At 34.4% G+C, this 14,348-nt stretch overlaps 2 protein-coding genes across 3 annotated transcripts; one reads left to right on the top strand and one right to left on the bottom strand.

Moving 5' to 3' along the window:
• Positions 1–151: 151 nt before the first annotated feature.
• On the bottom strand, positions 152–2,501 carry LOC141690348 (staphylococcal-like nuclease CAN1). Of its 2 annotated transcripts, none has more exons than XM_074495140.1 (9): positions 2,229–2,501; positions 1,977–2,032; positions 1,603–1,717; positions 1,385–1,495; positions 1,102–1,289; positions 956–1,012; positions 712–871; positions 560–633; positions 152–483 (listed from the first exon to the last, which is right to left on the bottom strand). In XM_074495140.1, the coding sequence occupies exons 1-9, from the start codon at positions 2,364–2,366 to the stop codon at positions 381–383; spliced, it is 1,002 nt and encodes a 333-aa protein (XP_074351241.1). In that variant the 5' UTR covers positions 2,367–2,501; the 3' UTR covers positions 152–380. The 2 variants fall into 2 exon arrangements, with proteins under 2 accessions (XP_074351241.1, XP_074351242.1); XM_074495141.1 differs by having other exon boundaries at positions 565–633; positions 2,229–2,498.
• Positions 2,502–4,067: 1,566 nt separating this feature from the next.
• LOC141691344 (cation/H(+) antiporter 3-like) lies at positions 4,068–6,877 on the top strand. The gene is made up of 3 exons (XM_074496074.1): positions 4,068–4,295; positions 4,382–5,377; positions 5,611–6,877. Exons 1-3 carry the CDS (start codon positions 4,068–4,070, stop codon positions 6,721–6,723), a joined length of 2,337 nt encoding a protein of 778 aa, XP_074352175.1. The 3' UTR covers positions 6,724–6,877.
• Positions 6,878–14,348: the final 7,471 nt, after the last annotated feature.

Raw genomic sequence — 14,348 nt, 5'->3', positions numbered from 1 at the left:
TTATCCCTTTTATCCGTGCCACGAACTTGGTACAAGAACAGAGTGGTTTTGAAAGTTCCAAGTCCTTTTATTTTTAAATTTGTTATCAACATGAACTGGCATACTATTTAACAATCGTTGCCTAATTATCTCTGTTCTTAACAAGTTCACATACAGCTAAACAACAAATAAAAATATTTCCGAATAAATACAAGCAGTCTCTAGCAGCGTCAGTGTTGTTAAGGTTGAGTCCTGGTTTATCTGCGATGTTCTTAACTCTTTTTTTTAGACACAAATGTTTGTAATGGTGCTGTCATCATGATAAAGTGCCCTGTTTATGGTCTAGATATTATACTCAATTGTTGAAAAATAAGATAAATCCCTGCAGTTCCTATTATGATCTAGCTAATTGCCTTCACGTTTGTTCTTTCTCCATTCCCATGGCTTTTCAGGATTCGATGATGCCCACAAGCCAATCCGCTTTGCCCGAGCTTCCTTCTCCCACTGTTAAACCAAGTCGCCAATTAGAAACATGATAGTTTAAGGACTGAACTGCTCAAAATGATCATGTGTTGGGTACCTTACCTTTTCCAGTTCAGGACGTCTGTCATATGCTGTATAATGCCATGCAAGACCCTTCTTGAGCATTGATTCCTGTAAAGAACATCCTTTAGCAACCTACATGTGTTTTATAATCACCAAACAAAGGTTGAAGGTTTTCGTTTGGAGTACCTGTACAAAAATGCCATTGCAATAGATGTCTCCTACACATCGTCCATACCGATCCTCTGTAAAAACAAGCACTTTCAGGCACTTTCCTGCTACAATCTTAACCATCTCATCCTTGGCCTCTTGCCCGTATGGCATTTTGCTTTCTGGCGCATCTATTCCCCTGCAAGTGTACTTTTAGAGTGTAAACAGACATCCACTACAACATTACACTAATTTTGTGTTGCTGTTATGTAATTGGTCATACCTGAGTCTAATCCGATATTTTTTAGCTAGAACCTCCTCGTTATTAATGTTCAACATCCTATTGTTCAAGAAAAGGGGGGGAAATCAAATGTAAAGATGAACAAGAAGAATTGAAAATTTTAGTATGACATAAAACGTGTTAAGAACCTGTAACCCATGTCAGTAATTTTCTTGTGGAGTGCATCGGCCTCTGGATAGTTCCTTTTGGCGCGAGCTTTTGATCGTTGTACTGCAGCAACTTGAACTTCTCTTGGAACACAAGATGATTCTCTTGGATCCATGGTACTGACATACACAGTCACTGTATCGCCGTCTGCAACAGCTTTTACATCGACCTAATCATGTCAACCATATTGCATCAAGTTAATATATATACTTAAAATCAAGAGCTCTATAAAAGACATTGTATTTCAAAATAAATGGTTCTTACCGGGAGGGTATGCAATTCAAATTTAAGTCCTTCTGGACGAGACTGTGGCACTTGGGAAGAAAGCTCAACTAGTGAATGAGGCAGAGGGAGACCATAGAAGGCCAAGAAACCCTATTTTTCATCCAAATCATCAGAACAAAATGAGATGCAGATATGCAATATGCATTTTCTTTAGTTTAACATTATATGCAATCATATACAAAGAGAAAATCAAGTACCTCAACATCAGCCTTTTGGTGCCTCTTTAGAGTCTGAATAATAAGCCTGGAAGCTTCTTCAGGCGATTTTGGTGGAGGTTTTGCTTCTCTCCATGTCTCCGAAATTTTCCTATACCTTCATTTTAGATTGAAACAGAATTTCCAAATTAGGGTTAATTTCCATTTGTTACATTGACCTCTTATACAATTTTCGAAGATCAAATATATGCAGACACTACTACAAGATATGCTGTTTCAGTGAGCAAGGTTGAGATTTTTCTAGTGGAAAGCTGTGAATTTTTCATTACAAGTTAAAAAAGTTAAACCCCGTATAACCTATTTAAACTTGCATCCCAAGTAGTGCAGGAGTAAAAGATTTTACAAAGAAAAGGTACCAGTTAGCCTGAGCTTTCTTGGATGAGACTACATGCTTGCTTAGCCCATCAGGAACCTTCAGATCCAAAAGAATTTACAGAATTCAATCAAACAACAATAACCAAAAGCAACACAATTCAAGTTCAGCTCGAAAAAGCATTACTCACATAACCAATTTACCATCAATACATAAAACTGAACAAATTTTTTTTCTGAAATCTCGAATTGAGCTGGAAAAAATCCGAAAAGTTAGAACACGAGTGTGAGCATACCTGAGAGGTGATTTCAAATTGATAGAGATCGTGACCAAGAGCGGAAACACCAGCAGACACGCCATGATGGCCCGGAAAATGATCATCTGCAGCACTTGGCTTGCAGCAATGATATAACAATCTGAGAGCATTCCCCATTTTTATGTTCTCTGCTTTTGCAAGCTTTGATTAATCAGTTTGTTTATTGTGTTTACTTAAATTGATTGTTTTGTCCTTTTTATTGACTTTTTTAAGCTTTACTTTGTTTGAAGACAGAAAATTTAGACAATGTTTAATTGTGGGAAGAAAGAATATCTAAGGTGAGGTAATGACAGATATTGAACAAGTGTTGAAATCCATGTGGCGTGATCTTATTGGTGGACAGGACACGAAATTTAGGAAGGATCTTTGTGTGTTCTGTTTTTACTGCGGTTAACTTATCCCGATGAAGATCTATCTGATCTGGCTTCTTGTGGGGTCAACGTTTGTCGGCAATTGGGCCCACGTTGTTTGTAGTTGTGGGTCAGCTTCCCCGGCGCGTGTGTCGCCGTTACGGCTGGTCTAGTACATGAGTTATTTTGTTTAAGCCGGCGTGCAGGTGCTGGAGATTGGGCAGGTGTTTTGATCATAAAGTTTTGGCGATTATTTATATCATTATACGTCTGAATCCGAAGATTATTTATATATTTCTAAAATACTAAATTTCGATTAGGAAATGGTTATTAGCTGTTGGATTGACCGGGTTCAAAGTGTTTTCTCAACGTGACCCAATCTCTTAAACAAAAATATTTAGAATCTTATTCGATAATATTTTATCATAATTAATTTGAGATTAAAATGTTAGCAAAAGTATTCAAGAAAATAATTAATATACTTCTAATGTTGAATTAAGATCAACTAAAACATTAATAAAGGATTGAGTCGAATTCTTCTTTGCTTAAGATAATGACCACAAATAATCATAAACTTTCGGGAAGGATAGAATAATCATCGATTAATTCATGCATGTATAAGTATAAACTAATTCAGGTTATGAAATTTCTAATTTTTTATTAAATCAATTTTTTTGATGTTACCTGATAATCGAATAATCATAATAATTTTAAAACTAATACTTGCAATGAATCCCGATTTTTAAAAATGAATGAATTAATTAGATAAAAGGCATACGTGATTCTACTCATAATTTCAATATTTCATGATAACTCAACAGATCGCACGACCCTCGTGTTGACGATTCATCATTCAAATTTTTATCCTATCAAATTTCCATGGCATGATCGTGGTCTACTATGGTGATGACGGGTGAGAGAAAATTATAGCCTAAGAAACGACTATCATATCTAAGGGAAACAATATTTTATAAACGTATGATCATTACGCTTGAACCAAGTTATTCTATTTCATCTCGTAAATTGAAATAATTTCCTATTTTTCTTTAGAATAGATATTTTTAAATTCTTTTATTAAATCTCTTTTATAAGAAAGAATATGATTGTAATTATTTTTTTAAAACTATTTTGTAATTTGTCCAAAATTGTACAGACACATGGTATAGGTGTAGTCTTTTGTGGTTCCTCATATTCAGTCCCAATGTGACATGCTCCATCCAATCAAATTAGTACTCCTTTCCGCATTCACCGTCAGCTTGTCAAGATGCATTCTCATTTTGTTACCGCCATGCACAACAATTTTAATCCCTCCTCCATTTTTGATATTTTTTTCTCAATGTTATACTTATTTCTTCTGCATAACTTAGGCGGCTGAGCCCCTGTATTGATGTTGCTGCATTTTGACAGCCTCAAACAATAGGCTTCACCATCAGATTTCGAATATTTACAGATACAAATATACAAACCAATGGATCTTATTCCATTGTTTCCAAAAGAATTCGATGAGAATTGCCAGTCGAAAATACACGTGCATTCACCGGGATTGTTGGGTTCAAGTGTGGGATTAGATAAGAACTTTCTGGGGTATGCATTGACGCGTCTTCTTCTGCAGTTAGGCCTCATTTCATTTGTCACACAATCGCTTCATTTACTTCTCAGGCGCTTCAATGTCCCTCGAATTACTTCCGAAATTCTGGTAATGATTTGTAATACAAAATTGTTTGCATTAGTCTGCATCTTATTGGTGATTTTGAACCTCTTTGGTTGAACAAATGCGTGCAGGCTGGTATTTTGTTAGGAAAAACTGTTCTGAGAAGAATCATCGGTGACATCCAGGAGAAAATGTTTCCAGCTAATGATATCATTCTAGAAACATTTGCGAAACTGGGCTTTATAATGTTTATGTTCCTTGTTGGAGTGAAGATGGATCCAGGCTTAATGCGGAAAGCTGGAAGAAAGGGGTGGACCATAGGCCTTGTCTCATCAGTCTTCCCGATAATGGCAGCAACTTATATGTCTAATCAATTCGATGTTCTGTTACCACTTTATCGAAGACCAACTACCAAAACCATAGCTGGAATACTAACTAATACACCTTTTCCTGTTATTGTTGCCCTACTCGTAGACGTAAAGATCATGAATTCTGAGCTTGGGCGCCTTTCTCTGGCATCCGCGTTAATAAGTGATCTGACTAGCACATTTTTTACTGTAATCTCAACCAATTTACGAATTGCATTTGGAGTTAATCCTATGATAGCTGTACAATCCACTTCACTTGATGTGATGTTAGTTTGTGTTATTATGATCACACGACGCTTGTTCTTGTTGATTATCAAGTCAACACCGGAAGGGAAGCCAGTCAAGAGAATCTACATATCTATCATTTGTGCTTGGGTTTTTGCATCAGCCATAATTAGTGACAATTTGGGGCTCCCGTACCAATTTGCTCCATTCCTTATCGGCTTGACAGTGCCTGACGGACCGCCTTTAGGAGCAACTATTACTGATAGACTAGAAACATTTGTCTTGGGTGTGTTAGCTCCACTAATGCTGACCTATTCTGCTATCCATATTGATGTATACATTGTTTACGATGTCAATTACCTAGGATTTTTATGGGTTGTAATCATCATCCTTGTTGTAGCGAAATTTCTCTGTGTCTTTCTTGTGGCATTAGTGAAATGTGTTCCTTTCAAAGAGGCAGTAACTCTTGCCTTCATCATGGGTGCTCAAGGCGTGGTCCAAGCTGCATTTTACGACCTGAATTTCAAAAATCAGGTAATTGCTAAAAATTTTGAACAGTTTTTCATAGTTCTGGTTTTTAACTATTTTGTTAGAGGTTGGAGTTTACTTTATTTCGTGAATGTCTATTGACGACACAGTAGCCATATAGATATTTACCTGTTTAAATTGATAAATGCAAATGTTCTATGATAAATAAGGAGATTGTAAGTTGTCATGTTAGTTTTGTTGAAGGAAAAAACTAATCAGTGTACCTTATTGTGGAGCAGACAATTGATGATGTAGCATTTTCAGCAGTAATTTTATCAATCTTTGTCGTGGCTACATTTACTCATATCAGCGTTCAGTTCCTCAATGATTATACAAAAATTTACACTGGTTACCAGAAAAGAAGCATTCAACACACAGGACTTAATTCTGAACTCCGAGTATTGACTTGTATCCATCGACAAGACGATGCCTTGGCTGCCATAAAGTTATTAGAAGCTTCTAATCCTTCAGGGGAGAACCCCCTTTCTGTATATGCCCTTCATCTTGTAGAGCTTGTGGGACGAGCCACACCACTTTTCATTAACCATAGCTTAGGTCAAAAGAGTCAATCAGGTTGCTCTCGCTCTCGACAATTGATCGATCTTTTAGAAAGCTTTCAACATCAACATGCAGGATGCGCCTCAGTTCAAGTTTTTACTGCCATGTCGATGCCAGTGTTCATGTATCAAGATATCTGTTCACTTGCCTTCGACAAATTAGCAGCACTTATCGTGCTACCTTTTCATCGTAAATGGAATCAGCATGGAAAAGTTGTGTACGACAGTAACGTTTTGAGGACAATGAACCAGAGAGTTGTTGAAATGTCCCCTTGCTCTGTAGGAATCTATGTGGATCGTCGTAAGATTCGTCATAAAACAGATGGTGATCATGATGTACCAGATCAGAACAAGCAATATCAAGTTGCAATAATTTACTTGGGAGGTGGCGATGATCGTGAGGCTTTAGCTTATGGGAAACGTATGATGTGCTCAACGTCACTAAACCTAACAATCCTTCGGCTTATTCCTACAGATGAGTCAAATGACACTCAATGGGACAAAGTTCTTGATGCTGAATCTTTGAAAGAGATGAGGTTCCTGAGCACACACCGGAATAATGTATCATATCAGGAGGAGAAAGTGAAGGATGGGCCTGAAACAACTGCGATCATAAAAGCAATGTTGGATTTTTTTGACCTGATCTTGGTAGGGCGACGCCATAAAGAGGATTCACAGGTATTGTCAGGTTTATGGGAATGGACTGACTTGACAGAGCTTGGTCCAATAGGCGACTTTCTTGCTTCTGCTGATATCAATAAACCAGTTTCCGTCTTGGTGATTCAACAACAATGATGAAGTTTAAGTGAGGAGATCTTCTCCTACATTACTAATGGTAATCTCTGTACAAAATGCCAAACAGAACACAATTTTAGAAAGTAGGTAAAGTCATATCCCTGTATAGTTTGCCCTTGGGTTTTTCCTCGAAATATCATGTTATCCAGCTTGATGTTTAGCTATTGTTTTACAAAGTTATTCAAGAACAGGCTCAAGAAAATCAGCAGAACACCCACATAATGATCCAGGTTTAGGATTAAAAATGATCCAGATACAATGTTCAAAACTCCAACTTTTGGGTCTCTAAACCTTGGATGTTAATCAGTTTATATTGAACTTTGAATTTCGACAAGATCTTTGACTACATTGTCATCTGTCCCCATGTTCTTAGTTGGAGAGGGAACTGTGCGCGATTCTCCCGTGAATCGCCTAAGGGAGAATAGAATGGTAAACACATACGAAGAAGGGAACTGAATATATCAATTGGCATGATAGCTGTGATGTGTGTGGATAAGTAGAATGAAGGCGCTATATTACCGTTTTACAGGTTGCCCATTCTTAAAACTGTCATTCACACATGGTCCCCTGTTTCTAGTCTAGTCATTACACTTCTACTCATTAACATAGAAATTATTAACACCAAGCTAATTCATTCTCCCCTGAATATACTCTATTCCTTGCTGATTTTCATATTCAAATGTTTGCAGCACTTGAGGATAAGTTATAGGACTTATTCTCATTTGAATATACTCAACCCCTTGCTGATTTTTAACTTCATGCGCTTGTAACGGTCCAGAACGCGAACTTGACCTTGTTCTAGCTTGAATCTGTTCTTTCTCTTGCTGATTAACAATCTGATGTGCTTGTAGCATTTGAGAAGATGTAGATTTTACTCCCGGTTGAATATGCTATACCCTTGTTGACATTGATATGCTCGGGCTTCCACTGCATTAAAAGACGCAGTTAGTCTGTTTCATAGTACTTGTCTACCAAAATCTGATACATATTTGTAAATTTCCATCATCACTAATTCAACACAACAAAGATAAAAACATCTTTTTCATTGAACACAAGATGTACCAAAACAGAGCACATGTTGTGTAGGCTATTTGTTGCTCAACAACAACAATATCCTGGGAAATCAAAACTTTTTGTGAAATAACAACAAAAGAGGATAGGTTGCATTTTGGCTTGCTTTTTCGAATATAAGGATGCAAAATGTTTTGTTTGAAATTTGTATAAAACTCATTGGTTGCGAAGATTGGGTGCAAATTAAATTCAACTCAAATGTTCAATCAGGCCTGCAGAATCATTGTAAGGAGAGAAGCATCTTGAAGATGGTTAATCACTATCAATAGCCCTCTAATTTTCCAAATTATGAATGACAAGAATCAACTGCTACATCAATAACAACAACATTTTGTAACTTAGACTATCACAAACCCCTCTGTATTCCCCAAAATTATCATCATAACTTTGTGCGTTGAAGTTCAAGTAAAAAAACTCATGATGAGTGAGGTCCATTACTGAATTACAAGAATGAATACAAGGGAATTGCCACTGAGTGTCCTGGTGGCAGTTCGGGATGCATAGTAGTATCTGATCTTGTTGGTTCTCAAATGTGCTCTATTCCTTGTCGATCTTCATATATGTGCCCTGATTCCATTTCAGAGAACATAGTAACATCTGATTTTGGTGTTTCTCGAATATACTCCATTTCCTGCCGATCTTCAAACCCGTGCCTTTGCTGCAGTTCAGGATACATAGCATCTGATTTAGTTTTTTCTTGAATGTACTCCATCCCTTGCTGATCTCCATATTGGTGCACTTGCTGCATTTCATTATGTGATCTTGTTGTTTCTCGAATATACTCCATCCCTTGCTGACCTTCATATCCCTGCTTTTGGTGAAGTTCAGGATTCATATTACCTGATATTGATCTGGTTGTTCCTCGAATATACTCAATTCCTTGCTGACCTTCATATCCATGTTTTTGCTGAATTTCAGGATACATGTTAAGAGATCTTGATCTTGTTGTTCCTCGAATATACTCAATCCCCTGGCGATCTTCATATCTTGGCAAACCCTGCAATTTGATGATTTTATTCAAACATTTCATAACAAGATTCTAACAAACTTTAACGATATGTAATTTATGAACATCTTGCTACTTTTAAGTATATACATTAATACATAAATGTGACAATATAATTAATTTTATCGTCTAATGTCAGCGTGATTGGGATTGTATGAGGAACTGAATCCGTTGCAAGACAGTATCCATAAGTCATCCCGTCACTAAACTTAGAAAGTTTTTGAAACATTACAAATTTAACACAACCCAAATTAATCCTAGGTGGAACGTCAAATATGACCAACAAAATGAACAGCCATAAAACCAGTTAAGACCACTAGAATAGCTAAACTTGAATCTTCAAAATGTATCTTCTCTTTGGATGCCATTTTATACATGTTTGAAGAATTAATGTGGACTATGTGAGATATTGCAGGAGTGTATATATAGCCCAAGGTGGTGACTGAAGATGTGGGGTTTGTTTGACCCATAAAAACGGGATGTATCAGAGCAGCACGTGGCTAGTAGGTTTGTTACGGAAGAATTATCAATTTTATTACAGTTTTCCCATCTTCGCGTTCTTTTTTTCTCCTCAGATCTCGTGACTGAGTAAAGAAGTATTTTCTCTTCCTGTACTGCTTGAGCTAAAATAAGGTTGAAGATCCTTGCCAACCAGGCGTGTTCAAGTTACTAGGGGTAATTTGTTTTCATCTTAACGGATTCATTTTAAGCGTTAAGCAAAGTGCTACATGGAGCGTTATAACACCAAACTCTCCTTGGGCAGAGGCGGATTAGGGGGTCCAGAGGGGTCCTTGCCCCCGAGATTTGAATAAATTGGGAGTAGTTTGTATTATAAGCATGAATATGTTGTGGATTGGCTATTTAGTTGGTTTTTTATACCGGCTACTTTATAATACAATTTTTTTCAGTTTTCTATTTACTAATATGTAAAATTGTATTCACGTAATTAGAGCTAAAAATTCTATTATATTCTTTCTTTTTTACTTTTTTATGCAATTTAATTATAATAATTGATTATTTTTAATTTTTTTTATCTTCAAATTTATAACAAAAATTATGTAAAAAACAAAAATCCTGGACCCCCCTAAATTTTTTTCATGCTTCCGCCACTGCGCATGGGGTGTTTTAATCAACTATTACGATGCACTTGGTAATATTATAGCGTAACTGATGTTTTTTCGTATTTACATTTTTTGAAATAAAATTTGCATTATTTTAACTAGCATGAAGTGGTTTGTTGGTATTTAAATTGGAGACCTAGATATATCTCACAACCCTAAAGAGGGAAGGCGCATACATATTCGTATCAATTAATATGGTTATTTTTCGCATGTAGTAAGCAGTAGACAAAAACGAATTCATTTTTATGAAATCATCCCTATAACCTCATACTAATTAAACATCATAATCTAAGAAAACATTATTTTATAATGCTATCATACACAATAAGATTTAAATCAGAATTTTTACCTCTTACAATAGCTTTCTGGTCACCGGAAGTCTCAACTCACCCTTGCCCTATTATCCTTAACGCTCTCCAAGCTCCTTTGGATATTCTTGGCTGGATGCAGGAGTCCTCAGACGGTCTCTTCCATTCTGCTATTCTTCAAGGTATTATTTCGCTGAATCAATCCTCTTTGTATATAATGCATATAAAATAATCTTTTCTATTATTATGATATATTCTTAGTAGAGATTATAGAGAGTGAAGAAGTTTAGCCAGACATATTCAAATAGGGAATTGAACTTCAAAAATTTTCAGATATCTCTTACATTTCATTCATGGACTTATTTATAGTAGTCCTTCTATATGGTTACAGATTACCGGGATAACCGGTTTCTTTTACATAATTACTAATAATTCTCTTTTGCAGGTTTTTTCCAGGAATCTTTTATATTCTTTGTCTGCCATTTCTTCTTTTGTCGTCTCTTTATTTTTTCTTCATCTTTATCTTCTGTGTCTGCCATGATATCTTGCAGGATTTGTCATCTTTTCCAGGGAATCTGCTTTTTCTTTTCTTCTTTCTCCATTTTTGTCGTTTTGCCTTGATATTTTATTGTTGAAGGGAATCTTCTATCTCCTGGTAATATGATTTTTTGGTTTTCACCATTCAATTTACAGTGTTTTGGTGTATCACACCATTTTTGTATCATGCAAAGGGATCAGAATTCCCTTTATCATCATCTTTTAGACTGATAATAGGTCTCTTTCTAGGACCTGTTATTCTTTGATAATATTCAGTAGTATGTTTTGCATGATTATATTTCAGGTTTTCTATTTTATCAAGCATTATCTCTAATGCCATAGTACCTGAATTTTGTATAATATTATCATAATATAAGGTTATTATACCTTCGGTGAAACCTCCACCATGGCTTTCAGAAATGATTATAGCTTTCCGAGCTCGTAATATATCTTGTATTTTGGACCTGAGGGTAGCTAGTCCAATGGCTCGTTTTTCACATAACCATTCCTGGAATTTGTTAATATCACAGGGATTTGACAATTTCAAGCTTTTGGTTTCTCCCACAATATGTGCCATATTCCTTCCTAATTTAAATAGTTGACATATTATTATGGGTTTTCCAACTAGATCAGTTGATGCATCAAAAACTTGTATTCCGTATGAGCCTGCTCCCATTTCCCGTACCATAGCTTCCACGGATTTGACAATTATACTTGGTAGCTTTGATATACAATACATGGTTTCATTTGTTAAGATCTTATCAACAAAACCATGTATAAACAGGTTATAGACTATGTCAGGTTTTGCATTTTCACAACAAATATATCTGGGATATTTTGTAGATTTTGTCAGTCTGCAAATATCAGGGTTAGATTTATAGCCATAATATTTCATCATTTGCTCATATGTTGTCACTATCTCAGGTGAGTGTTTCAGCCTATCACTCATTGATAAATTTGACAGGGTAGTTGATATGTTGGTTGAAGGTGATGGCATGGTTGCAAGCTTTGATGAAAATGTTATAGGTTTTATTATAGGGATTGCAACTGAAGCTTGTAGAGTTGTTTTATCTTTTATAGCTTCCATAATTTGTTTCAGAAAATGTTGGTTCTCCTGAACCAGGGTTTCTATCTCCTTTTGGAGTTTGGTGATTTTCTCATTATTGGTTGATATATAAGAAGTGACATCAGTGATATATTTCTCAAAATTTTCCATCTTTTGTTATTCTGCTAAGAACAACAAACAATTAAATTTTCCCTTTACAAAAACAAAATGCATGACATTCAATGGCATTTAATTTTCTAATAATTGATATTAATAATTCATCAATATACCTTCTATTAGGAGTGAAATAATAACCAATGTATTTTTCTATTTCTAGAAATCCTTTATATGCTTCTTCTAGTTTTTCTGTATTATTTTCATCTAATCCTTCGAGAGCAAAACTTTTTATGAATTCTACAGCTTCTGAAGTAGTAGTCCATATTATTAAAGATCCCGATATTATTTTCCATGAGCTTGTCTTCTTGTATATTCTATTTTCATTATTTATTTTCTCTGCTAAGATAGTCAGCTAACACATTTTTTGTTCCTGATATATTTTTTATTACAAAATCATAACAACAGAAAAAAGATTGCCATTTTCTTCTTTTATTTAATTCTGGTAATAATTCTATTTTATTAGTAATAAAGGCTTTTACTTGAGTATTATATGTTCTTACTACAAATTTAACAGGTAATAAATGATAATGAAACTTCTTAATCCCATATTTTACAGCTAATAGTTCTTTTTCATTTATGTGGTAGTTTGATTCATTAGGTTTCCAAGTTCCTCCTGCATATCCACATATATGTGGCTTTTCTTTATCTATGTCATCCTTCTCATATGCTATTAGGACTGCTCCCCATCCTATATCGCTAGCATCAGTATATAATTCTAAATGATCTGTTTCTATGGGTATTCTATGTTTTGGTAAATCTTTCGCCTTTTCCTTAAGAATTTTTATACAGTTTTCATGTTCTTTTCTCCATTATGAATTATAATGTATTTATATATTTTACTTTCTTTTCTTTCAGTTTAGGACATTTATTAGCATAATATCCTTTTTTCATTGCAATTCCAACATTTACATTCACTTATATCTTTCTTTTTAAAAGGTTTTCTTCTAAACTTTCTCTTATTTTTATATCTTCTCCTATTTTCTGGTGTATTTCTAAATTTCCTAAATCTTTTTCTCTTATATCTGTTGTATTTATAAGGATAATTATTTCTATTTTGTTTGCTTCTGTACTTATCATATAATTTTTTCTTATTATACCTCTTCTTATAGTTCCTATAGGGTTTTTATCTTCACATCCAAATACTAGTCTTCTTTCAGTGAATCCACATATTTCTCTTAGTCCTAGTTTTTTATCCTTTTTAACCTTCTGTTGTACCCTATATTCTTCACATTTTCTCATTAGATATCCTCTTAGTACTCTTATTCTTTCACCCAGAGTGTTCTCACGAGGTTCTAACTTATTATATTCCTTAGTTATCTCAGTATTATAAGGTTCTGGTAAATGATCATAATATAATTGTTGATATATATGTCCTTTTTCGGGTAAGAATCTAGCTTCATAAAAGAATTTAGTAAAACTTATAGTATATTCTGGTAACTTGTTAATTTTACAGCATTTCATATTATTTAGATTCATTATTATTTCTATTTTTCTTTCTATTAGAACTTGGTCTCTAGCTACTATCCAAGGTTCTCCTAAGAATTCTCTTTTTAATATCATATCAAATATTTGTAACATTGATTTCCAATCCGTTGCATACCTTAGTACTTCAGTTTTTAACTGATATTCTATGGATTCTATCCAATATGCTACCTTTCCAATTAACGTTTTTGAGATCAAGTTATAAGTATATTCTAACTCATCTGTATGAGTGGAGTTCATTAATGCTATGTACATTCCTAAATTCCAATCAGTTATTCTCCTACTAATTTCTTATTCTTCATATACATTATCTAAGTCTAAAAAGTATTCATTTAAGTTTACGCCTTGTGACATTGATCCTATGAATTCTTTAAATTCATTATGTTGTCCTATTGGTATGTGTTTTGGTATCGTGTTCCTATATCTTGTTATAACTTCCATATTATGGTCGGTTACTTCTTCTTCTGGGTAGTTATCCATCTCCTCATTTTTTATTCCTTTAGTTTCTATATCAGTATAATTATCTTTATCTTCTTGGTCACTATTAGATTCTTGTTTTATTACTGCATTTACATTTTTCATTCTTTCTAAAACTTCTATTATATTTTTATTTTCTATTTCTATTTCAGAATTTTCCTCATAACTACTGTTATATTCTTCTATTATATTCACAGTTTTTCCTAAATTATCTTGTTCCGATTCACTAGTACTTGTATTATTATTTGTAGACACAGTACTAGAAACTTCACTTGTATCCTTTTTTTTTCTTTTAACTTATTTAATTGCTTTTTCAATATTTCTATTTCTTTTTTATTTTCTTCTGCTTTTTCATTTAATTCCTTTTTTGTTTGTCTTAAATCTCTTTTTACCTCTTTTAG

Source organism: Apium graveolens, chromosome 10 (genome assembly GCF_009905375.1).
Source record: "Apium graveolens cultivar Ventura chromosome 10, ASM990537v1, whole genome shotgun sequence".
NCBI lineage: Eukaryota > Viridiplantae > Streptophyta > Magnoliopsida > Apiales > Apiaceae > Apium > Apium graveolens.
Note: the sequence above shows the minus strand (reverse complement) of the source record. Positions and strands in the feature narration are given on the sequence as shown.

Excerpts from the sequence above, each read along its gene's own strand:
- LOC141690348 (XM_074495140.1), bottom strand. The coding sequence starts at position 2,366 with ATGGGGAATGCTCTCAGATTGTTATATCATTGCTGCAAGCCAAGTGCT. Across the intron at positions 1,718-1,976 it reads AAGAAAGCTCAGGCTAACTG|GTATAGGAAAATTTCGGAGA; the intron begins GTACCTTTTCTT and ends TCTAAAATGAAG. Across the intron at positions 872-955 it reads AAATATCGGATTAGACTCAG|GGGAATAGATGCGCCAGAAA; the intron begins GTATGACCAATT and ends GTACACTTGCAG.
- LOC141691344 (XM_074496074.1), top strand. The coding sequence starts at position 4,068 with ATGGATCTTATTCCATTGTTTCCAAAAGAATTCGATGAGAATTGCCAG. Across the intron at positions 4,296-4,381 it reads GAATTACTTCCGAAATTCTG|GCTGGTATTTTGTTAGGAAA; the intron begins GTAATGATTTGT and ends AAATGCGTGCAG. Across the intron at positions 5,378-5,610 it reads ACCTGAATTTCAAAAATCAG|ACAATTGATGATGTAGCATT; the intron begins GTAATTGCTAAA and ends ATTGTGGAGCAG.